At 42.9% G+C, this 27,121-nt stretch overlaps 1 protein-coding gene across 1 annotated transcript in view; it reads left to right on the forward strand.

The window, feature by feature from the left end:
- The window catches only part of SH3YL1 (SH3 and SYLF domain containing 1), a 93,917-nt gene extending 84,484 nt beyond the window's left edge, over positions 1 to 9,433 (forward strand). The window contains exon 10 of the mRNA XM_007055660.4: positions 8,371 to 9,433. Within this exon, the coding sequence (XP_007055722.1) occupies positions 8,371 to 8,570 (200 nt within the window). The 3' untranslated portion in view covers positions 8,571 to 9,433. The remainder of the gene's footprint in view (positions 1 to 8,370) is intronic.
- Positions 9,434 to 27,121: the final 17,688 nt, after the last annotated feature.

A 27,121-nucleotide genomic window follows, 5' to 3' on the forward strand; every position in this document is an offset into this window, starting at 1 on the left:
GAGCTCAGGGAGTTAAGAGCAACAAAAATCATGAGGAGGTTGGAAGGATTAATTTATGAGGAAAGATTAAAAGTACTAGCACCACCGAGCCTGCCCTGGCAGCAGCAGATAAACCTACGCAAGAGGCTCAGCTGGAGCCTGAAACACAACCTAGTGCACCAGTGGAGAGCGGTTCACAGTCCACGGAAACAGCCCCATCACCTGCATCGCTTCCAGAGGGACCAAGCACAAGTCCACAATCCAGTGAGGAACTGATGTCTCCAGCATCAAGGGAACAGTTCCAGGCCGAACAGGAAGCAGATGAAAGCCTCCAGGGAGCTTGGATGGTGGCACAGAGCAACCCACTGCCTCTCAGCTCTTCTAATTGATCCTGGTTTGTTGTAGAAAGAGGACATTTATACAAGGAAACTCTTTCTAGTGGGCACCAGGAGGACTAGCATCCTCAAAGACAGTTGGTTGTTCCAACTACGTACTGGGTAAAGCTCTTGAGCTTAGCTCACGATCATCCTAGTGGTCATGCTGGGGTGAAAAGGACCAAAGACCATTTGGGGAGGTTATTCCACTGGGAGGGAATGGGCAAGGACGTTTCTACTTATGTCCAGTCTTGTGAGGTATGCCAAAGAGTGGGAAAACCCCACACCAGGTCAAAGCCCCTCTCCAGCCACTCCCCATAACTGAGGTTCCATTTCAGCAAGTAGTTGTGGATATTCTGGGTCCTTTCCCGAAAAAGATACCCAGAGGAAAGCAGTACATACTGACTTTCATGGATTTTGCCACCCAATCGCCAGAAGCAGTAGCTCTAAGGAACACCAGGGCTAAAAGTGTGTGCCAGGCACTAACAGACATTTTTGCCAGGTAGGCTGGCCCTCTGATATCCTTACGGATTCGGGAACTAATTTCCTGGCAGGGACCATGAAAAGTCTGTGGGAAGCTCATAGGGTGAACCACTTGGTTGCCACCCCTTACCACCATCAAACAAATGGCATGGTGGAGAAGTTTAATGGAATTTTGGGGGCAATGATACGTAAATACGTGAATGAGCATTCCAACAATTGGGAACTAGTGTTGCAGCAGTTGCTCGTTGCCTACATGGCTGTACCACGTCCCAGTTTAGGGTTTTCACCATTTCAACTTGTGTATGGCTGCGAGGTTAAGGGGCCATTACAGTTGGTGAAACAGCAATGGGAGGGTTTTACGCCTTCTCCAGGAACTAACGTTCTGAACTTTGTCTACAACCTACAAAACACCTCTGAACCTCCTTAGCTCTTGCTAGAGAAAACCTAAAAGATTCTCAGGAAGAGCAAAAAGCCTGGTATGATAAACATGCCAGAGAGCGTTCCTTCAAAGTAGGGGACCAGGTCATGGTCTTGAAGGCGCTCCAGGACCATAAGATGGAAGCGTCGTGGGAAGGGCCATTCACGGTCCAAGAGCACCTGGGAGCTGTTAACTATCTCATAGCATCCCCCACCTCAAACTTAAAGCCTAAGGTGTACCATGTTAATTCTCTAAAGCCCTTTTATTCCAGAGAATTAAAGGTTTGTCAGTTTACAGCCCAGGGAGGAGATGACGCTGAGTGGCCTGAAGGTGTCTGCTATGAAGAAAAAAGTGACCGTGGCGTGGAAGAGGTGAACCTTCCAATGACCCTCGGACATATGCAGCAACAGCAGATCAAGGAGCTGTGCGCTAGCTTCACACCAATGTTCTCAACCAAACAGGCATACCACTCCATTGACACAGGTTATGCTCGCCCAATTAGAGCTCAACCTTACGGGGTGTCTCCTTAAGCTAAAACTGCTATAGAACGGGAGATCCAGGACATGCTACAGATGAGTGTAATCTGCCCCTTTAACAGTGCATGGGCATCTCCAGTGGTTCTAGTTCCCAAACCAGATGGGGAAATACACTTTTGCATGGACTACCATAAGCTAAATGCTGTGACTTGCCCAGACAACTATCCAATGCCTCACACAGATAAGCTATTGGAGAAACTGGGACGTGCCCAGTTCATCTCTACCTTAGACTTAACCAAGGGGTACTGGCAAGTACCACTAGATGAATCTGCCAAAGAAAGATCAGCCTTCATCACCCATGTAGGGCTGTATGAATTTAATGTGCTCTTTTTTGGGCTGCAAAATGCACCCGCCACCTTCCAGAAACTTGTAGATAGTCTCCTAGCGGTATTGGGAGAATCTGCAGTTGCCTATTTTGACAATGTGGCCATATTTTCTGACTCATGGGCAGAACACCTGGAGCATCTCCAGAAGGTCTTTGAGGCATACGAGAGGCAGGACTAACTGTTAAGGCTAAAAAGTGTCAGAAGGCCTTTAACCAGCTTAAAGTGACACTCATGTCTGACCCTGTGCTCAGGGCCCCAGACTTTGAAAAACCTTTCTTAGTAACCAGAGATGCATCCGAGCGTGGTGTGGGAGCAGTTTTAATGCAGGAAGGACCTGATCAAGAATTCCATCCTGTCGTGTTTCTCAGCAAAAAACTGTCTGAGAGGGAAAGCCACTGGTCAGTCAGTGAAAAGGAATGTTACGCCATTGTATACACTCTGGAAAAGCTACACCCACACGTTTGGGGATGGCGTTTCCATCTGCAAACCGACCATGCTGCGCTGAAGTGGCTTCATACCATCAAGGACAATAACAAAAAACTTCTTCAATGGAGTTTAGCTCTCCAAGATTTTGATTTTGAAATACAACACATTTCAGGAGCTTCTAACAAGATGGCTGATGCTCTCTCCCATGAAAGTTTCCCAGAATCAACTGGTTAAAATCGTCCTTGAAATGTGGAAATTATTGTTAGTTTTTATATAATCAGTAGTATAGCTAGAGGTGCATGTGTCTTATTAACTCTGTTTTCTGTTAGAGCTCCAGGAAGAAATCACAGCCAGTGTGGTACAGGCTGTCCAGCACCGTCTGTGATTTGAGGGGCGTGTCAAAACCGTACAGCTAAGGGTAGCCTAGAAATCCTCCCTACCTGTAAGGAGTTAAGAAGCTCAAATAACCTGGTTGGCTCCTGACCAAAAGGACCAATGGGGAAAGAAGATACTTTCAAATCTATGCGGGGGAGGGAGGCTTTTTTTGTGCTTTTTGTTTGTGTGTTCCCTGGGGAAGCAGAGAAACATCAGGTCAGAAAACTCCTTCTCCTAAAATCATCCTAAAATAAGTCTCAATATTGCAAAAAGAGTAAATAAGGCAAGGCGCATTAGATTATCTTTTGTTTTTAGCTTGTGAATTTTCCCTATGCTAAGAGGGAGGTTTATCCCTGTTTTTTTGTAACTTTAAAGTTTTGCCTAGAGGGGAATCCTCTGTGTTTTGAATCTGATTAGCCTGTAAAGTTACCTTCCATCCTGATTTTACAGAGGTGCTGCTTTTACTTTTTTTTCTCTTTATAATAAAGTTCTGTTTTTAAGAATCTGTCTTACCTATTTGGTTGGTAGATTATTCTCAAGCCTCCTCAGGAAAGGGGGTAAAGGGGCTTGGGGGGATATTTAGGGAAACAGGAACTCCAAGTGGTTCTTTTCCTAAATCTTTGTCTATCTCACTTGGTGGTGGCAGCAGTACCCATCCAAGGACAAGGAAGGATTTGTGCCTTGGAGAAGTTTTTAACCTAAGCTGGTAGAAATAAGCTTAGGGGGTCTTTCATGCGGGTCCTCACACTGTACCCTAGAGTTCGGAGTGGGAAGGGAACCCTAACAGTACTAAAATATTTATACGTTGGCTAAACAATGACAGCAGCGCTGGAGAGATATGATAATTATCCACAAGTATTTAGATGATGTAAACAGCAAGTAGGGAGAAAACCTATGGCCTAATCCTGCTTCTACTGAAGTCAATAGGAGTCTTGCCATTGACTACAGTGGGAACAGGATTATATAAATGATATTAAGGGGCCCAGTGGAGGCCACGTAGGTGTTAACCATTCCCTTTGAGGTGTCTCCTTTTACTCAATAGCATCACCTGTCTCCATTAACAAACTCTGAATGTGCTATTCAGTGCCCAACTACACGTTTAACTATAAACTGTAAAGACCGAGCAGGGAAATGGGAGGAAATTATTAAATATATAGCAAATGAGACATGACACAGAGTTTGGAGAAAGAGCTCAGAGCATGAGTTCTACATTTATAAGAGTAGATCATATAAGCAATGCTAATGTGTTATTGTTACATTTAATAGACAAAATTATACATTTAAATTTGAACTGCCTTTCCAAAGAAGTTAACTGTTTTAATTCTTCAAAATGTAATTTGTTAGGTGACACTTGCATTTCTATTTTTCCTCTGAGTTATTTTACCCTTTTTTTTCCTTCAATGTTTTAAACCACCATAACATTCAGGAATGTGAAACCTCTAAAGTAGAAAAAATACTTAAGAATATCATTTTATTGGGGTTTGAGTCATTTCAGTACCAGAAGGTTGACTGAAAAAATTGGTGAGTTTCTCTCAGAATTGTAAATGTGCTTTTTGTTGATTGCTTTGTCATGTAGTACGTGTTTGCACTGGTAATCGGGCATTTTAAAGCTATAAATGTTCTTTAAGTGATGTGTGCTAAAACGTATTGTGGTAGCTGATTAATTAAAGCTGTCTTACTTTCCATCAAATATCCAATTTTAACTTCCTTGGCATCCTCTCAAGCCACCAGTAAAAATCAGACCATAAAAGGCCAGAATGTGATACCCTACTCACATTGAGTAGTATGATACTTGGTGTGAAAACCATTCATATCATTTGGACTATTTACAGAGTAAGGTACTACCAAATGTGTGTAAGGGTATCACAGTCAGGCTCAAGCAAATTGGCTCAAACGTCTCTCTTTATCCTTCCTTACAAAGTTAGAAATAATATTTAGCAGATATTTTAAAATATTCTGGGGACTTCTAAAGGGAGAGTTAGAGATAGTAAACCATGTATAAGGAGCAGTTCCATGTTGATCACAGCCACCATTCCTAACCATGACATTTTCAGTGGGTTCGGTTTTGCCAATATTTTATTAATTTGTGATATCACTTCTTACAATTTATCAAAGTTGATTAGAATATTTATTCCTCAGAGTTGCACAAAATGAGGCATCCATTTCAATTTATGAGATCTTACATGATTTTACTTTTTCTGTGTAATATTAGTGGCCAGTAGGGCTGTCAAACGATTAAAAAAATTAATTGTGATTAATTGCATTGTTAAACAATAATAGAATACAATATAATTTAAATATTTTTGGATGTTTTCCACATTTTCAAATATATTGATTTCAATTACAACACAGAATACGAAGTGTACAGTGCTCATTTTATATTTATTTTTATTACAAATATTTTCACTGTAAAAAACACAATAAATAGTATTTTTCAGTTCACCTAATACAAGTACTGTAGTGCAATCTCTTCATCATGAAAGCTGAATTTACAAATGTAGAATTATGTACAAAGAATCCTGCATTCACAATAAAACAATATAAAACTTTTGAGCTTAGAAGTCCACTCAGTCCTACTTCTTATTCAGCTAATCGTTTAAACAATCAAGTTTGTTTACCTTTGCAGGAGATAATGCTGCCTGCTTCTTGTTTAGAGTGTCACCTGAAAGTGAGAACAGGCATTCACATGACACTGTTGTAGCCAGCGTCTCAAGATATTTACATGCCAGATATGCTAAAGATTCATATGTCCCTTCATGCCTCAGCCACCATTGCAGAGGACATGCGTCCATGCTGATGATGGGTTCTGCTTGATAACAACCAAAAGCAGTGCGGACCAATGCATGTTCATTTTCATCATCTGAGTTAGATGCCACGAGCAGAAGGTTGATTTTTTTTTTTTGGTGGTTTGGGTTCTGTAGTTTCTGCATCTGACTCTTTTAAGACTTCTGAAAGCAAGCTCCACGCCTCTTCCCTCTCAGATTTTGGAAGGCACTTCAGATTCTTAAACCTTGGGTCGAATGCTGTAGCTATCTTTAGAAATCTCACATTGGTACCACCTTTGCATTTTGTCAAATGTGTTCTTAAAATGAACATGTGCTGAGTCATCATCCGAGACTACTATAACTCGACATATATGGCAGAATGCTGGTAAAACAGAGCCGGAGATGTACAATTCTCCCGCAAAGAGTTCAGTCACAAATTTAATTAACGCATTATTTTTTAATGAGCATCATCAGCATGGAAGCATGTCCTCTGGAATGGTGGCCGAAGCATGAAGGGGCATACGAATGTTTAGCATATCTTGCAAATACCTTGCAATGCCAGCTACAAAAGTCCCATGCAAACTCCTTTTCTCACTTTCTGGTGACATTGTAAATAAGAAGTGGGCAGCATTATCTCCTGTAAATGTAAACAAACTTGTTTGTCTTAATGAGTGGCTGAACAGGAAGTAGGACTGAGTGGACTTGTAGGCTCTAAAGTTTTGCATTGTTTTGTTTTTGAGTGCAGTTATGTGACAAAAAAAATCTACATTTGTAAGTTGCACTTTCACAATAAAGAGATGGTACTACAGTACTTGGATGAGGTGAATTGAAAAATACTATTTCTTTTGTTTATCATTTTTACAGTGCAAATATTTGTAACAAAAATAATATAAAGTGAGCACTGTACACTTTGTATTCTGTGTTGTAATTGAAATCAATATATTTGAAAATGTAGAAAACCATCCAAAAATATGTAATAAATTTCAATTGGTATTCTATTGTTTAACAGTGTGATTAAAACTGCGATTAATCATGATTAATTTTTTTGAGTTAATCACGTGAGTTAACTGCGATTAACCAACAGCCCTAGTGGCCACAATTTCCGATTTTATGTAATTTACTTTCAAACTGGACTCTTTCAAACCTTCAGTTTCTTTTTATTTTGTCAAAGACTTTCAGGTAAGATAATATTCATGTAATATGGTCTGCATACAAAACAGTTTTTTGGTGTTACTATTTTGTTTTAATTCCTTTAATTGCTGAATTATTCCTTATTTTCTATACATATTATTCCATTGCCAGGTTCACCTAGGTAGAGGGAATAGCTCTTATGTACATCTTCTTACACATACTGCTGTCTTATTTTATAGATGGATTTGATTGTATAATAATGACCCAATATCATGGGAAAACGACCCATATATTATTTGGGAGATGGGGTGCTATTTGGGTATGACTGAAGTCAGAGCTTGAAAAAATATACCTGACACTTATTGTTATTCCATAATAGCTCTTAAGATTTTGCACACTGTGTTCAGCTATGTCTTAGGGTATGTCTTCACTACCCGCTGGATTGGCGGGCAGCGCCAAGGTGTACTGGTTAGATAAATATTTTTTTTTTACAAGTCTAATATCAATATATTTAGTTATAGGACAAATAATTCTATACAGATTCTTTTATAGCCCTAATCATTGTAGTATCCAAGCACTTTCCCATAGTACATTAAAAGAATTGACTAATATCTGTTGCATGTGATTCGTTTTTTCTCTCATCCTCTTCTTAGAGGGAGGACTGTGTGTGCACTGTAGTGTTTTGTTTGGTAGGTTTTTTTTAAAATTGTGTGTTTTTATATTAGAGAAGAGGCAAGGTTGAAGAAGTGCATCTTGTCTTTGAAGCAGAATGGGGTGGGGGTTGGTCCTCAGTTCCCTGAAAAATCTCTGTCTTCTGCAAAGATAAGGTTTAGAATGTAATTTAGAATGCACTAGAATGTAAGTTAGCAAAAAAGATCGGCAGGCAGCGATCGATCCAGCGGGGATAGATTTATCGCGTCTAGTCTAGACGCGATAAATCGACGCCCGAGTGCTCTCCCGTCAAGTACTGTACTCCAGCGCCACAAGAGGCTCAGGCAGTGTCGATAGGGGAGCAGCAGCAGTCGACTCACCGCGGTGAAGACACCACGGTAAGCCGATCTAAGAACGTCGACTTCAGCCCCTGAAGAGGAAGACCAGCAATTTGTGTATTGTGCTCTTAGAGTGGTGTCATGACATATTTATTATAAGAACATAAGAATGGCCATACTGGGTTGGACCAAAGGTCCATCTAGCCTAGTGTCTTGTCTTCTGACAATGCCCAATGCCAGATGCTTCAGAGGGAATGAACAGAACAGGTAATCATCAAGTAATCCATCCCCTGTTGCCTATTCCCAGCTTCTGGCAGAGGCTAGGGATACCATCCCTATGATACACCAGTCTGAGAATGTATTGAAAATGAGCTTCATCACATCTGCGGTTAGAGAGAAAGAGAGTGTGTGTGTGTAAAACTATAATACACTGAATTTGTTACCCTCATTCGTGGTTCTTTCCATCTTTTAGGGATACTGAATTTGAGAATATACTGTACATGAAATTCAACATGTTAATAAAATCTTTGTAAAATAAAATAAAACTTCAATTGATCTTTCTTTTTAGGGAATTCTGAGAGTAAACCTATGGAAGTGACAGCACTTTATTCATTTGAAGGACAGCAACCAGGTGACTTGAATTTCAAAGCTGGAGATAAAATAATTGTCAAAACCAAAACAAATTCACAGTTTGACTGGTGGGAAGGAAGCATCCGAGGACAAACTGGCATCTTTCCAGCTAATTATGTTACCACGAACTGTAACTAAAATGCACTCAATGGCCTTAATGTTTTTGGTTTTTTTCCTAAACTTCTTTTCTGAAATATCCACTGGATGATGTACAATCAATTTACAATTTGTATTTTTAACAAATTGTCCTATAAAAAATGTTTTTATTCTGCTTCCAATTACAACAAACTTTTTTTAGAGTTGATTTTTGTATGGAAAAAATTATAAATATAAAGATATATTAGAAGAATATTTTGATTTTTAATAACTTATTGTGTCTCTAATGTTCTCTTTCCTTAATCCATAATAAATATTCTCTAATTAAACTCTGTTCAAGCTACCTTTCAGTTGTAGTTTTGCTTGTCTCTCAGAAAATGTGTGGGCATTTATTTCAGGGGAGATTGTGGAAAAAGGTATATATGACAGAAGAAATTTCCTTTTTTTAAGTATCATTTTGGATGTTATTTTTTAAGAATGATCTTAGTTACATATCACTAATACATTCATCCCAAGGTGTACTGGTTAGATAAATATTTTTTTACAAGTCTAATATCAATATATTTAGTTATAGGACAAATAATTCTATACAGATTCTTATATAGCCCTAATCATTGTAGTATCCAAGCACTTTCCCGTAATACATTAAAAGAATTGACTAATATCTGTTGTATGTGATTCGTTCTTTCTCTCATCCTCTTCCTAGAGGGAGAACTGTGTGTGCACTGTAGTGTTTTGTTTGGTAGGTTTTTTTAAAATTGTGTGTTTTTATATTAGAGAAGAGGCAAGGTTGAAGAAGTGCATCTTGTATTTGAAGCAGAATGGGGTGGGGGTTCTGATGGTCCTCAGTTCCCTGAAAAATCTGTCTTCTGCACAGATAAGCTTTAGAATGCAATTTAGAATGCATTAGAATGTAAGTTAGCAAAAAAGTTCAAGTTGCACAGTTATCCTCGTGTCAAGGTTCCTTCCCCACTCTGAACTGTAGGGTACAGATGTGGGGACCTGCATGAAAACCTCCTAAGCTTACTTTTACCAGCTTAGGTTAAAACTTCCCCAAGGTACAAACTATTTTACCCTTTGCCCTTGGACTTCCACTGCCACCACCAAACATTTTTCTGGGTTTATTTTTATTAGGAAAGCGTCATTTGGAAACTTCTTTTCCCCCCAAATCCTCCCAACCCTTGCACCCCACTTCCTGGGGAAGGTTTGGTAAAAATCCTCACCAATTTGCATAGGTGACCACAGACCCAAACCCTTGGATCTGAGAACAATGAAAAAGCATTCAGTTTTCTTACAAGAAGACTTTTAATAGAAGTAAAGGAATCACCTCTGTAAAATCAGGATGGTAAATACCTTACAGGGTAATTAGATTCAAAACATAGAGAATCCCTCTAAGCAAAACCTTAAGTTACAAAAAAGACACACAGACAGGAATATTCATTCATCAGCACAGCTATTTTCTCAGCCATTTAAAGAAATCATAATCTAACGCATCTCTAGCTAGATTACTTACTAAGTTCTAAGACTCCATTCCTGTTCTGTCCCCGGCAAAAGCATCACACAGACAGACTCAGACCCTTTGTTTTTCTCCCTCCTCCCAACTTTTGAAAGTATCTTGTCTCCTCATTGGTCATTTTGGTCAGGTGCCAGTGAGGTTACCTGTAGCTTCTTAACCCTTTACAGGTGAGGATTTTTCCTCTGGCCAGGAGGGATTTTAAAGGTGATTACTCTTCCCTTTATATTTATGACACCTCGTTCATCAGAAAAATTTGTATACACTTAGTCTTAAAGGAAAGAACAACTGGGGGGAAATAAAAGAGAAGATAGGATTAATATGAATGAATAGAAGAAACATTATTTGGGGGTGTATGAGTAATGTTGTCAAATATCAATGCTTAGCATCTCCATACCACTTTTTATCCATAGAGCTCCACTTAATTTACAAAAGGTAAGTAAGTAAGATTATTCCCATTTTATAGATGCAGGAAATTTTGTCCACAGAGACATTGTGACTTGCCCAAGGCAATATGGCAAGTCAGTGGCAGAGATGGAAATAGAATTCAGGTCTTCTGACTAAGAATTCAGCATTCTATCCATTGGGCCATGCTGAATTAACATTATTTAATTTCTGGCATAGAATCATAGAAGTGTAGGACTGAAAGGGACCTCAATAGGGCATCCAGTTCAGTCTCATGCACTCAGGGCAGGACTCTGTAATAACTAGACCATTCCTGACAGGTGTTCATCTAACCTGTTCTTAAAAACCTCCAATGAAGGGGATTCTGCAAGCTCCGTAGGTAATTTGTTCCAGTGCTTTAACCACCCTGACAGTTAGTAAGTTTTTCCTAAGGCATCAAAGGATATAATTATACTTTCTTATAGGTTGTTCATCAGCCAAAAAAATGTGATAAGGACAGATCATTCCCCCATCCTTAGGACTTTTGTTTTATTTCAGTCACGCCTGCAAAGGTTGCTATAATCCTTTCTCTCCACCAAGTTCACTGATTCTGACAATGGGTCTTGCTGTTTTGGAAGCAGAGGCAAATATGTGGGTTCTGGATGTCAGTTTAGCTTTTTCCACTGAAAAGCTCTCCAGTTCTCTGTCCCCAGAGCTGCAAAAAAGATATAGACGTGTCCTCTGCAGAGCTCAAGACTTTTCCCCAATATTTGAAAAACTGGGACTCAAACATCCTCGCAATATTTCACGCAGCATTTACAGAAATAACTGCCTTCATAAGGATTGCTTTACCATCCAGCAATAGGTGGAAAGAGAGCCTCCAAATTCTCTATTGTTAGATGAGTCTCAAGGCGCATATCAGAAGCTTATTAAGCAAAAAAAAAAAAAATCTCAATCAGCCCTGTATGCAGTATGTGCAACATGATCAGATAACCTGTCCCTTCAGTTCATTTTAGCATTCATTACTTCAATCTTTCGTTCCACAGAAGTCAAACAAAGATTGATTTCCTAGTCTGGAGAAGATTTCTTCAAATGTCACCCTTGTGATTTATTCAGACAGAACCACACTCAATTTCAGTGTTGAACCTGTGCATGTGTTTTGGTTTTGCTTTTGTGCCCTCCAAAAAAATAACAAAGTACTTCCTCCAAAGAGTAACGGTTTGAGTGAATAGACAGGATAGTGTGTTCTGGCAAACAGAATTGACAATCTGTGGCTCCTCAGCCCTACATTCAGGTCTTGCCATGTTTAACTGGGAGCTTGAGAAATAGTTACATTATCCAACTATAGTATTGTTAGTTAAATGTTCAGGGAGAGAGGGGAAAGGCTGTTAGTCATAGTCACAAGGAGTAAAGTGCTATGCCTTTGATAATAGTTAAGGCTGCGAGTTTGTCACAGAGGTCATGGATTCCATGACTTTCCGTGGCCTCCATGACTTCTGCAGCGGCCGGTGTGCCTGGTCCAGGAACAGCTCAGATAGCCCCTGCACCAGTAGTACCGGTTGCTGCTGGGGCTGTCTCAGGCCACCGCACCACCAACCCCAGCAACAGCAGTAGTTTGGGTGTGGGAGGGGGCAGGGCATTGGGGCACAGTGGGCTCTGGGGGCACTCATCTCGGGGGGGCTCACCAGAAGCAGCGACATCCCCCTTGCTCAGTTCCTAGGCAGAGGCATGGCCAGGCAGCTCTGCGGGCTGCCTCCGCCTGCAGACACCACCCCCGCAGCTCCCATTGGCTGCAGTTCCTGGCGTTTGGGGCGGGGGCAGCACTCAGAGCTGCCTGGCCACGCCTCTGCCTAGGAGATGAGTGAGAGGGATGTCCCTGCTTTCGGGGAGGTGCAGAGCTAGGTAGGGAGCCTGCCGGCCCTGCCACCACCACCCCCATCACCAGTGGAGGTCCTGGGTCACCCGCCCCCCTCAGCGCCCACGGTGCCCCCAGACCGCCACCTGCAGCGCCCCCAGGCCACCTCTCCTGCAAGATTTAGTCAGGGGTATATAGTAGAAGCCATGGACAGGTGATAGGCCCTAAATGTTTGTTTACTGCTTGTGACCTGTCCATGACTTTTATTAAAAATACCCATGACTAAAACGTAGCCTTAATAATAGTATATAAATAAATTTGTAACATACTTGAAAGTGTGTACACATTTTAAAGTGTACAGGTACATTGTCTTGGGGAGGATGGTTAAACTCTTCTTTGCAATGTATGTTAATTACATAGAGTTGTCCTCAGTGAGTTATAGCATTGTTATTCTTTGGATATTAGTTTTAAATCATAAACCAACATAAAAATTACATAACTTCTGATCAGATTTTGCCTTTTCATAACCTTGATGATGATAAATCCTTCCTTATATACAGGCTTAAATTTCCATGAGGCTAACATCTCCTGCATTTCAGCAACAAATTAGAAAATAATCTCATCCATGACTTTCACGCCAAGGCGAGTATTCCATCTATTGGAATTTACACAAAAATATCGTTCTCAGATCTACTTTTCCTAATTGTTCTTCATATAAATAATTATTTAAGAATTGTGTTTTAATAGAGGTTTGCTCAAACCTACTTAACCTTCCCTGGCTTAAATAACATCCTTACTGTCTATTTCCCCAGGAATAGGATGTTGGAGAGGGGAAAATAGTTGGCGAGATCTTCAGAGTTGAGTGGTGGCTTCTTGGGGAATGGGCAATCTACTGCATTTTTTCAAGCAGATTGGTAGGTGTTCCTTTACCGTATCTGTAATTACATTTGTACAAATCCCAAACCAAAGATTTTCAAAAATGTGCCCTACGTTAAGCTCCTCAATCCATATTCTAGGCACATAAATAAGTTGCCTGATCGCCAAAAGAGCGGAGTATCCAGCAGCTTTCATTTACTTTAATTAGAGTCATGGGTGCTCAGCACTTTAGAAAAATCACACCACCTATTTATGATGCCTAAAGTTGGATGTGGGAGCCTAACCTTAGGCATCAATTTTTGAAAATCTTGGCCAAAATGACCTCGTAAACCGTTTGGTTGAGCATCCAGACTTATCCAACACTTACTAGAAACATGTTAGTCTGAAAATGTCATGGGGATAGGTGTGCCTATGAGATTTCCATTGGTTCTTGGTCTTGGTTGCGTTCAAAATATTACAAAGAAAGCTTCTTAATGTTTTTTAGCTCATTGGGTTTTTTTCCATGCCATAAAAAAATGTGATAAAAAAAATTAACCCGCTTCACCTTTCACCAGTTTTGGTTGCAATTCTGTGGAAATATTTGGTCTAAATGTTATTCAGAAAATACCAATTCTTCTACTTCTAATCCTAATACTGGAATAGATTTTATTCATTTTTATAGCTACAGTATATAGCACAAATGAAGGAGTGGCACTGCTGTAAATATAGTGTAACTTCATGGTCTTCAGTGGAGTTACTCCATAATTACATCTGCATCAGTAAGAGCAGTCTTTAGATCTGACTTTTTAGCAACTAAAAGGCGTTGTAGGTTATGTAAATGCTTATTTCAGTGGTTCTCAACCTTTTACCTACCAGGATCTTCCTTTATCTAGCTGAGCCCCTTTTTTCATTTAACCATATGGAAATGTCAGGATTGTCCCTGCCCACTGACATGTTTGCAACACCAAGGCTGAGAATCTCTGTCTTGTTCAAAATACAAATACCTATAATAAGTGCAAAAGGAATGCAGAAAAGTACAGGCAGAGTTTGATTTTGGTATGCAGTTATATTTTACACCAATAAAAGTTTTGGCTGAGTAAAGATCCAGGCATCATGGTAGAGAATCACCTGATTGCTGAGTTTGAGGATGATGTGATTCTGACATCACCTCTGTGATGTGGGTCTGAAAGACAATTTAGGCTTATGAAATTTTGCTATGAATAACACAAGCTGAATATTGTAACTTCATCCATATATTATAGTTTATCCATGATTACAGCTGTTGATTGGCTAAGAAATTTACACACAGGTAGTCTGTGCTTATTGTTTTTGTTATCCTGTATTCTCTTTTACCCACTTGCTATCTCATTCATCTGTTATGTTTGATTTTGTGAACTGTGTAAGCATTTTGGGGCAGAGGCTCTCAGATACTGCATGTTTGCATAGTGGCTAGCACAATGGGGTCCCAATCTTATTGAGGCTCCAGTATAAATGTTCGAGTGCTTCTTCACGTCCATTCCACATTAGGTGTGCATGCGCCGCCTGCAAGAGCATGGGAAACTTTTTCCCTTAGCGGCTCCCATCGGGCCAGCAGGGCCCCCCGAGTGGCGCCACTGTGCCGCGTATATATACCCCCGCCGGCCCAACCCCCTCCAGTTTCTCCTTGCCATCTGTGGTGGCGTTGGAACAACCTCTCTCTCGTAGAAGAGCAGTCCCTTAGCCTTTGGAGTAGCTGTTATCAGTTTGTTAACATACCTATTGTGGACACTTAAGTCATTAGGTGCTTGGAGGCCTCCAGCACCCACCCCGGGCCTCAGACCCACGGCTTCAAGGCTTGCGCCAAGTGCCGCAAACCTATGCCAGTTAGTGACCCCCACGACTCGTGTCTACGTTGCCTGGGGGACAGACATCAAACTGAATGGTGTAGGATTTGCAAGGTGTTTAAGCCAAGGACAAGGAAAGAAAGAGACTTTTGTCTAAAGCAACTGTTGATGGAGGCCGCATTGCAGCCGCCGGGCACCAGAGCTCGGTGCATAGTGCCCCAGAGCCGTCGAGAGACCCAGCACCAGCTAAGCACCGTAAACTGTCGGCCCCAGAGCGCCAGGCTAGGCCCCGGCACCGCTCTTCTTTCCCAGTGCGGCCCCTGGCGCAGCCAAAAGGAAGGCACAGTCATTCCCTGCACAGGAGGCCGGTGCCTCCCGAGGCCCCGAGCGCTGATAAGAGCGGGAAGGCCGCAGTACCAGCGCTGACACCTGTGGTCCCAGCAGCACAAGTCCCACCGAGCCCAGATCTAAGTAAGCTCAGTGCGGATGATGGGCTCGAGGGCATAACGGATCAGCCCTCTACAGGCAAGGACCAGGGCACCATCTGGCCAGTTCTTCAGTCCATCTCCCATCAGCACCGCTGCAGGTAGCTGATCACGCACCCCCAAACTCTACACCTGGCACCTTTGAGGCTGCAAAGGACCTCATCGAGCGGCGAGCCCCCTCCTGTATGGGGAGAACCCTCCGGCACCCATGCCTCGGGTGCCGTCGAGGGGTAAGCCGGCAATGATGTGCCGCTCAAGGACACCGTCCCGGCACTGCTCCAGGAGTTGGTCCCGGTCAAGCTCCGACTCCGTGGACTCACACTTGCCAGCGGCCCAGAAGGAGGTTTCGGCACCAGCAGCGGGTCGGCGCGAAGCAGCACCGGAAAAGGCAAGCCACCCTCCAGCACCACCCAGAGACCGGCACCAGGAGGAGTTGAGACGGCCCTCACCAGAGGACTCCCGCAGACGGTCCCGGTACAGGGAACACCAGCACCGGTCCCGGGGATACTGGTACCATTCCCGCTCCCTCTTAGCCAGGAGCCGCTCATTCTCCTGCCGGTGCAGATCGTTGGCACCGCCATGGCCTTCGCAATCGGCTTCGCTGCAGTCCAGCGCCGACTCCGGCCGCTATAGCTACCCGCACCGGGCCCCGGATAGTAGGGACCTTCAGGGGAGCTGGCAACGCCAATGCGGGCTGCCAGGCCATTGGCCCTTCTGGACCCCCTGGGCCTATCAGGAGCTCCAAGGGGCCCCGTCCAGGGCAAGTTACTCGGTGCAGCAGTCCCGGTCCCTGCACCGATGCCAGATGGTGCCAGAGGCTACAGTATCCAGGCCTCCAGCATCCCCCCAGCATAAACCGGAGAGACCGGCACCAAGCCCGGTGCCGTCCCATGGACTCCCACCCCGGCCTGAGCTGGAGGCCCCTCCCATGGGAGAAGGGGAGCAGGAGGACCAACCAGAAGGGGTCGAGCAGCAGCTAACCTCCTCGTCTTCCCCCGATGAGGCGGTGGCAGGTACAGAGGTGTCCGGCCCTCCGCCAATAGACCATAGAGCCCACCAGGAATTGCTGCGCAGAGTCACCCAAAACTTGGGGTTGCAGGCCGAGGAGACAGTTGAGCAGGAAGACCCCATGGTGAACATTTTGAGCCTCGAATGTCCATCCAGAATAGCGCTCCCGCTCATTAAGATCATTCAGTCCAACTATAAGACTATATGGCAGACCCTGGCCTCCACCGCTCCAACGACCAAAGGAGTGGAACGTAAATACTTTGCCCCATCTAAGAGCTATGAGTTCCTGTTCTGCCACCCGAATCCATGTTCCCTAGTGGTCTCAGTGGTAAATGAAAGGGAGCGCCGTGGACAGCAGGCCCTGGCCCCTAAGGCCAAGGAGGCGAAATGCCTGGACCTTTTTGGTAGAAAGATGTATTCATCTTCAGGGCCTTCAGTTGAGGATTGCGAACCAGCAGGCCATCCTCAACAGGCACAATTTCAACTCCTGGGCAGCGGTGGGGAAGTTTAAGGACAACCTCCCACAAGGTTCCCAACAGGAGTTCATGGCCCTGGTGGACGAGGGCAAGGCAGTAGCCAAGACCTCTCTCCAGGCCTCCCTGGATTCGGCAGACACGGTGGCTAGAACAATCGCGTCAGGGTGGTCATGAGGTGCTCGACGTGGCTCCAGGAGTCAGGCCTGCCACCAGAGGTCCAGAATACACTCCAGGACCTCCCCTTCGAAGGGTCCAGGCTCTTCTCGGACCAGACAGACATGAGGCTACATAGTCTCAAGGACTCACGAGCTACACTTAAGTCGCTGGGTATCCACACCCCAGTGACCCAGAGGAAGCCCTGCTGGGCCACATGGCAGCATGCACACATGTGGTCAGGCATGCCAGACTGAGACTCAGGACTCTGCAGGCGTGGTTTCCTCGGGTGTACCGCCGAGGCAGGGACCCCCTGGACTTGGTAGTGACAGCCCCAAGGGACGTGCTGGACTCCCTGCTGTGGTGGCAGTCCCAGCCTGAGGTTTGCAAAGGCATCCCCTTTGCCGCCCCACAGCCAGACCTGACGCTGGTGACGGACACGTCAGATCATGGATGGGGGGCTCACCTGGGGGACCTCATGACGCAGGGGATGTGGTCTGGAGCAGAGCGGTCACTCCTTATCAATGTGAAGGAGCTCAGGGCGGTTCGTCTCGCCTGCCAGATCTTTCACACCACTCTGAGTGATCACAGCGTGACAGTTCTGACAGACAACACTATTGCCATGTTTTATATAAACAAACAGGGCAGGGCTCGTTCCTCGCCACTCTGTTGTGAGGCTCTCCTCCTCTGGGACCTTTGCATAGCCCATGCAATTCACCTCGAGGCATCTTATCTCCCAGCGGTATGAAACGAGCTGGCGGATTCCTTCAGCAGGTCATACCACATGCACGAGTGGATGCTCAGGGCGGATGTCGTGCTTTCGCTCTTCCGCAGGTGGGGGTTTCCCCGGGTAGACCTGTTTGCCACCAGGGCCAACGCCCAGTGCCCGCAGTTCTGCTCGTTCCAGGGCTGCAGCCCAGGCTTGCTCAAGGACGTTCTTGCAATCCCGTGGAGAGGGGGCTTGATGTATGCCTTCCCCCCACTCCCCTTGGTGCACAAAGTCCTACTCAAGGTGCGCAGGGACAGGGCAGCAGTGATCCTCATCGCCCCAGCCTGGGACAACCAGCACTAGTACACATCGGTCCTAGAGCTGTCGGTGGAGGCCCTAGTAGTCCTGGCCTTACACAGGGACCTCATTACACAAGACGGCCGGCAGCTTCTCCACCCTGACCGACAGTCACTGCACCTGACAGCATGGAGCCTCTGTGGCTAAACGCCCTGGATAGCCAGTGCTCTCTTCCAGTGCAGCAGATTCTATTTGGCAGTAGAAAGCCCTCTACCAGGGCGGTCTATATGGCCAAGTGGAAAAGGTTCTTGTGTTGGTGTGAACCCCAACAGGTGCGGCCATGCCAGGCCCCGGTGCAGGCCATCCTGCAGTACCTCCCGCACCTCAAGCAGCAAGGGCTAGCCCCGTCCTCACTCAGAGTGCACCTGGTGGCCATCTCCACCTTCCATCCGGGGTTCTTGGGGGGTTCGGTGTTTTCCCACCCAATGATGGAACGGTTCCTTAAAGGGTTGGAGAGGGTGTTCCCATACTCCCACCCACCAGTCCTTCCATGGAATCTTAACCTGGTCCTCTCTAAACTCATGGGACCCCCTTTCAAGCCCCTTGCTTCCTGTTCCCTCCTGCACCTTTCCTGGAAGGTGGCATTTCTGGTTGCCATTACCTCGGCCAGAAGGGTGTCCAAACTGAGGGCCCTCACCTCTGAGCCACCGTATACAGTATTTCACAAGGACAAGGTGCAGCTCCGGCCGCACCCCAATTCCATTTGGGCCAGGACATTTGTCTGCCAGTGTTCTTTCTGAAACCCCATACGGACCCACGTCACTGCAGCTTGCACACCCTGGATGTGCGTCAAGCGCTGGCATTCTATTTGGAGTGCACCAAGCCCTTTCACAAATCTGTGCAGCTGTTTGTGGCTTTAGCCGAGAGGATGAAAGGCCTCCCAGTGTCGGCGCAGCAGATTTCATCTTGGATTACAAACTGCATCCAGGCGTGCTATGAGCTCGCAGATGTTCCGGCCCTGGTGGTCATGGCCCACTCGACCAGGACGCAAGCGACTTCCATGGCGTTCCTGGCACAGGTCCCGATCCAGGAGATCTGCAGAGCAGCCACCTGGTCCTCGGTGCACACCTTCACGACCCACTACGCGGTCAACCAGCAGGCCAGAGAGGACGCGGCAGTTGGCAGAGCAGTCCACCGAGCAATTGTTCCGTGACTCCTACCCTCCTCCAGAGGTAAGCTTGTGATTCACCTAATGTGGAATGGACATGAACAAGCACTCGAAGAAGAAAAATCGGTTACTTACTTTCTCGTAACTGTTGTTCTTTAAGATGTGTTGTTCATGTCCATTCCACCACCTACCCTCCTACCCCTCTGTTGGAGTTGCCAGCAAGAAGAAACTGGAGGGGGTTAGGCAGACGGGGGTATATATGCACGGCACAGTGGCGCCATTCGGGGGGCCCCGCCAATGTGACGGGAGCCGCTAAGGCAAAAAGTTTCTGACGCTCATGCACGCGATGCGCGCACGCCTAATGTGGAATGGACGTGAACAACACATCTCGAAGAACAACAGTTACAAGAAAGTAAGTAACCATTTTTTAAACAGTACTTCTCTTTCCCCTCTCAGCAGTGAATAGGTAATTATTACTCATTAGAGTGGCTAAGTTCTCCTGAAAAGTTTGGTTAAATAAATAAATTCTTACTAATGGTAAGAAGTACATAGGTTATCTATAGACACTAATTGTGGCCTTTTAAAACCAGATCATCCATTGGGCGCATAAACAATATTATAGGCTTTGTAAATTTATTTTCACCATGATATTTGCAGTATCTGCTTATACTTTGAAATATTCTCCTCTTCATTATCCAGTCATATAGCGTCTTTCATCCTCGAACGTCAAATCACTTTATATTCTAATTGTTACTTAAGTAATTAATTACATGAATTAAATCTCACAAAGTATCTGGGCAATACTGTTGAGCTGCATAAGAGGAAATATAGAGATACAAGTGTATTTTTACTATTGACAGCCTCAGTTCCTACAGCTTCATGGGGGATATTTGGGGTTTACAAAGTATCACATATACATGGGTACCATTGTACATCGTTTTCATTAACTATAAGTTTTAGCCAAAACGAATTGCCTTTAAACAGAGATGCAGTCTTTTTGAGGATTGATCTTGATTTAAGTTACAGCGAGACTTTCTTCAGAGTGTTCATTTTCTGTAAAACACAGACCTGCCAACAACACTTTAAAATTTGACTCACGTTATCAGTTGCACTCAATCTGGCATTTCCTTCAATGTGTCCTTTGTATTTTAATGTTCCTAATTTCCTTCCTTCATATTTAATTTCAAAATTAAGGCCACATTTCAGCCATAAACCCAAAGTAGGAATCTCACTAGAATTGGTTTCTTGTCAGCAATCAGATTCTGACAAACATATATAAAACCAAAACCCTTTATAAATCATAGCAGCCGTAAAATATGTCTGATATGTTTTGGGTCACTTCTTTTGCATATCTGATTTAATTATTTTCAAATGTGGACCTTAAGTTTCCTTTTAGCAAAACTAAAATAACTCACAGCATGGACATAATCCAGCTCTGCTGGAATCAATGGGATTCCTTCCATTAACTTCATGGGCTTTGGAACAAACCCACTATCATTTGAAATCTAGGATGTTTTCAATGGGAGCAGGATCCTGTTCAAGTAAATACAAAATAGAGAAGATCATTATTGATATCTGTTTACATAATCTTGAGGATCCATCCAATCAGAATACTTTTTAAAGCGAGCAAACTCACTAGCCTCCCATACCAATTTAGTTTTCCAGTATCTCATATAGAGCAGCAGACAAGGTATTTATTTTTCCTCACTACATGTTTACATACTAGCCTTTATCTGAATGGTTATAACCACCATATTGTCAAATTGTTACTTATCCTCCAGGGCTGGAGCTTGCATCACCAAAGAAATTCTGTCCATCTCATTGAAATGTACCCAGCTTGATATTTATCCTCTGCAGTTAAATATTTATCAGCTACATGAAGAATTTGAAGATCTGTGAAAAATACTGACTAGTTTCATTCCACTCTGCAGCTGCCCTCTGAGCAAGAAAGCATTTTCTTTGTCCTCACCATAAAGGGCCGGGGGAGGGGGGACAAGCAAGGTACCATTTTCCTCCACACTTTGTCAGATAAAGGGTTTGCTTTATGATAGGGAGTCTCCAAAAGGCTGCTTTTAGTTTGCTGTACTGCTGAGTGCTTTCATACCTGAGAAAGCCTTTCAAGAATTGCAATAAATGTAATTCAGTGTTCGTGCCATGAAGTAAAGTATAAACCCATCATATGAAGAGCACTTGTGCTACACGAAACATGCAGTGTCAAAGCCTATAATATTGAAGATTACTTGCCCTTCTAGACTGTCATTTCTTCAGCCAGTTAAGAGATTAGCCTATATGATAAGCGCCATACACAAATGTTGTTCTTTCAGTTCAGATGTAGAGGTTTCATGTCCATCCTTTCCTCTTCACATGACCCACTAAGTTGCTCAAGGCAACCCTATTTCAAACTCCTAGTAACAAAAGTTCCAAAGCTGGATCATACATCAAACTGATATATCAGTGCAAACCTGAGTGAAGAATGAAAAATCAATGGAGGGGAAAGATATTGGGAAAAATAAACTCATATCTATTTTAGTAACAGAAAATGATGCAGGATACTGGCAATTAATGTGTCAAAAAAAGCAACAGGAATTAATAAAGTTGTTACCTCGTTTTTTTTTTTGTTCTGTTTTGTTTTTGTTACTCAGATGGAAGCTGGATGGAAAAAATATAACCCCTGGCTCTTTATGTTCAGAAGAACTGTGTTCAAGCCTTTCATTCAGATTGCCAAAATACCCAGCAGGTTATTGTTCACTTAACATTTCTGAACTGATTGGCAAAACGAAGAGAGAAACAATATAAAATGAAGGGAGAAGTTCTCCATTGGTACAGATCACATCAAAGCATCTTTCTTATTTAAGCATTGTAAAAGTACTGTGCTGATGAATGGATGGTCTCACCCCAGGGTTACTTAATTTAAAACTGCTAGTTTTCTACAGTATATATTCAGAAATGTGCTCTCCAAATCCTAGCGATTCATGTACCTTGAAATCCCTTTCTGTTACAAATTATTACATTAATAAATACATTTCTGTGATTCTCTAGAGGAGGAATATGAAATAAGTTAGAATGTAGGCATTTCATTCTCTTACATAAAAACCTCCACAATTATTTTCTGTAATGTGAAAAGATTTCCATTAACAGCTAGATTCCCAGATCTAGGTGAACAAAATGTTTAACAGGAGACTCAACAACTTCACATTAATAGCTCTCAGCTGACAGTGTGAAATTTTGACATTACTGATTACAACTCAAATATGATATACTAACTTTAATACAGCATGCAAGCAACGTCTGCAGGCAAGCCAGATGCAAAACGTAAACATTATCTAAACAGAGCTGATTTCAAATGTTTCGAATGTAAATAAAACACCGGGTGGTCCTTCAGACTGTCAGCAATCATTATTTCCTCCAACATAAACAAGGCTGTCAAACGGGATTTTTTTCACAACTATAAAAATTCATTCTTCACTAGTAAATCCTAGGCTGTTTCTTCTTTTAAAAAATAAAGTTCTTTACCTTTAGAATAGATGAGTTCCTTTCCAGATTTGCATGAAATAATTTTGCAAGTTACTTCCTCAAAACAACAGTAGATGTTGGAACAAAATTAGAGTAGGAAAAAAATTTTTGTCGGCTTAGTAAAGAGGTGGCCCTTAAGATTTTGCCATTTGTCTTCAATAACTACATGACTGTTTTCACCTGCCAAACCTCAGGTTTGAGGTATTTTCTACAGAGAGTGAAGTATAGCATATAGATAACAAAGAAAATTTTTCTAAAGGCCACCATTTGGACTGAAAGAATACTAAATTATTAGTTCGAAGTGAGCCAAAATATTAGTATGGCTGAAGTCCTTATACAGTAAGTAACTGGGTTCCTACATATTTGTTGAAGTATACACTGTATTATCATCCACGTTACCAGTTAGATAGACCCTAACCCTATACCCACTGAAGTCAAAAGGAGCTTTGCCATGGGCTTCAATGTGGACAGGATAGGTTGTCAGAGAACAGAACACAAAAATGTTCAATTCATTTCACTAATTTATTAATATATATGAAAGACTAACACTTACATAGTGTTCATGGAAAATAATCAATTTTTCAGGCTCTCTTTGCTGCTTGGTTCAGGTTTCTATATGGGAAATGGCATGTGTCCTGAGACCCACAAGAGAATCTGGTTTCCCTCATACGAGATGTTGGATTGCTACTGAGAAGCTCCTGCTCCCGGTTTCTCCTGGCAGGAAGCCATGGAGAAACAGGGCCATGGTACCATTGGTTCACCCTCTTTGCAGGAAGTAGAGCCTGTAGTTCAGAAGGGGGAGATAATGTTACAAGCAGCAGCAATAACTTCCTGGGGCAGTTCCACTGTGAAATATACCAGTTTTTGAAGAGAACATGAAATGAGTATCTTTGTGCTTGCAGGGATGCGAGTGCATCTCGCACATGTGCCTCTTCCTCCCCTCCTTCTCTTTTCAGCCTGTATTTCACTCTTTCGCTCTTCTTAGCCCTGCATCATGGAAAGGAGCTGAGGGCTGCTCAGCCTATCAAGAATTCGATTAAATATCACAAAGACTTTCCTGGCAGAGAGAGTCCTGAATGTTCCCTATGGCAACCAGAAGCAGCAGCAGAAAGGAAGAGGAATTAATACTTCCCGTCCTCTATGTCACTTGTGGAGGCAGGGTTGGATGGAAAGGTCCTGAAAGTCCATGGAACCAGCATGCATTTAATTTTTTACATGAAAATTATGGAGAGCTTTTCAAAGCCACCTGTCATGGTGACAGGGCCAGCTGTACTTGGGTCCTTTGCAGACCCTCTTGAGTGCACCCTTCACGGAACCGGTTTTGCTACCTTTACCGGGTATACCTTTACCTTTAAAGGTAAAGCCTGTGACTCTATCACTTTTAGTTTGGCTCCCTGGGTTGCAGCCCCTTTGTTCCCCACCTCTGATAGCATGACAGGCCCAACTGTATTTGGCATCTGCAAGAAACTTCCCCCTAGGAACCTATGATCAGTTGCTGATTAAAGTGACTGATCAGTTCCTTCAAAAGAAATTTATCATTTATTCATCCAAACGTACGTAGCAAGCAGAGAAAGAGTTAAAACAACAAGCATCTGTTTACATCTTATATTACCTGAATCCTATCATTTCCTCGTACGTTTTGTTAAGTTCCACTTAGCCCAGATACCACCTTCTCTGGGCTGGGAGCGACTTCCTTGCTGCAACTTCTCTCTCTCTCCCACATCCTCAGTAGCTGCTGACCACTCAGTTCCCACCCCCCACCTACTCTCGTCCTACTCTCTCCAGGGGGGTGCTTTTAACTGCTTATGATCCTTATGATCTCTAGCCTCAGGCCTTGGCAAAACAGCTGTATAACTGTCCTGGCACCTGAAAACATCATCTTCCCAATTAATGGTCCAGCCATTGTCATCTTAATTCCCAAGAAATTGTTTACCTCATATGCCTTATCGCTACTGTTTTCCTTTCCTGCTTGCTATTCCTAACAGCCCATTTTTATTCAACTCCATGTAGTCAGAATAATATCAAGCAGGTAAACTGAGGTACATACTATTCCTTAAAAAATAGTACTAATAGCTCCCTTATTCTCCACACCATCCAGGTAATTTAGATGCCCAATTCACTTTAATTGTAATGGGAGCTGAGTGTCCACATCCCATAGGTAATTTTGAAAATTCCAGCCTTAAGGCACAATGTTTTTGGAAGTAACTGGTAGTTGAAAACTCTCAACACCTTGTAGAAAGGGGCCCTTTGTTCCTTCCTTGTAAACCCACTCTGAGCCTATAAAATGTTAATAGCGACATGGACTATTACCACATGTTTTTGAGTTGATTTTAAATTTGACTTTCATCAAACTGACAGTGTGTTTTAAACAAATCCTTCACACATATGTTAAAAGGTTTGGGCAAGTGTTTGCATGGAAGGAAGCTATAAATGGAGCAGCTTAATCCCAGACTGGCCTGGCCATGGTGATAAATATAAAGAAGAGGGCCTGAACAGAAGAGGGAAATAAAGCTGTTGGGTGCTGAAATACAACAGCAATGGGGCTATAGAAGCACCTGGACAGGTAGATCAAAAGAAGCCTGTTGCAAGATGTGAGATTGTCGATTTGAACGACAAGAAGGCCTTTAATAAAATATTGAGTACTCCAGAATTGTAGTGACATCCCTGTCTCTGGACTAATTTGAATGTACATTAATGAAATGGCTGTGAATTGCTTCCTTGGTGTGGATGGTTTGTTTTTGTTTTGCCTTGATTTTTAATTTTTTAGTCTGTGCATCTATTACTCATTAATTTTTATTAATACGCTTATCTTATTCAGTATATGCATATTGACATTGGCCAGGAAGTGTGACAAAGTTAGAAAAGCAACATCCTAGTAGGCATTCATATAGACCATATATTGATTTTCTCCAATTACCTTTCTACCCCAAGCTTTACTCCCTCAACAAAATCATTTTATTTCCCTTATTCGCTTAAATGGTTTGGTTTGTCAAGGTACTGTTTTCTCTAAGGGTTGACAAACTGCATTCTTCAGTATTATGGAAGGGTTTGATCCCAAGGCTATTGAAATCCATGGGAATCTTTCCGTGGAGCTCATCTGGCTTTGGATCAGGCCCTAACTACCCACAGTCAATATTCTGGAGTTTTATTTCAGTGATCGCTACAAAGGAAGGCAAATATTACAGTGAGGCAAAACTGTTTAATAGAGTAATAGACCAACCTTGTGAGATATCAACTGCCTTGATAGTCTCATGATTTTAGAGAGTTGAAGCCACTAAACTCTGTCCAATCCTGCTTTTAATAGAGTGGTTTTATTTTACCTCTAAGTACAGTTTATACATTATTTATCACTAATTTTTAGAATTGTTTGGTTCATGTCACAGATTGTTTAATTTAGGTCAAATAGGGCAGATGTTTGGTTAACCAGTCTTTCTGTGTGAATCCAGATTTATCTGCAGGATACTACAGTTATTGTCCTCTGTAAAGTTTTGGCCCTGAACTATGCAGCGGTGGGCAGTCTGACAAAGTGTTCTTAACAATATTGTTAAATAAAGGATGCTTAGTTAGATTTCTGTCAGTGTGTTTGCTTTGCACCTAAACTTTTTGCTTAGTAAAGATGGCACTTACAAGAAGAGAGACAGGAGCCTATCTTGTCTAAATGTGATGTGTGTGGTATGGAAAGCAGAGTTTTGACTACATTCTTTCAACACTCTGCTGGAGGAATTGTGGATCACTTTCCATAGACCCATCAGTAAGGATTTCTTATTTTTTAAAAACCACAATCTACAAAAATGGTCCAACACCTTATATCTTGCAATAGTGTTAATATTTTGTTTGGGACCATTCTTGAAGACCCAGGGGGCTTGGAGCAGTGTTCATGTCGCACTCCCTGTCGGTACCTGGCCCAAGCCAGGGAAACTAATAATCCAACCAGCAGACCAAATTCGGTGATGAATCCTGGTCACGTGCCACGTAAGGCAGTTTGTGCATATGCTAAGAAAACTGGAGACCCAACTGATAAAGGGTCTCCCACCAAGAAGTAATAATTAGCACTAGGCAGAGAGAATCCAGGGGAAAAGGTAAAATAAATCATTGTCCCAAAGATGAAGTAAGGAGAATGCTGTATTAGCAAGAAACATTTTATGTCTTTATTCTGCCAGGGGTCTGAAGAGAGGAAGCATGACAGAGGAAATGAAAGGACCAGTAAAGGGAAACAAACAAACAAAAAAAAAGAGCAATCCCATCACAAACTGTGTGTTTTACACAAACATGAAAAATATTTTATTTTTAGTGGTTTGAAGAGCATTATAAAGGCAAATAGGATGTTGTGGGGCAGGGCAAAATATGACTACCT

Source organism: Chelonia mydas, chromosome 3 (assembly GCF_015237465.2).
Source record: "Chelonia mydas isolate rCheMyd1 chromosome 3, rCheMyd1.pri.v2, whole genome shotgun sequence".
Taxonomy (NCBI): Eukaryota; Metazoa; Chordata; order Testudines; family Cheloniidae; genus Chelonia; species Chelonia mydas.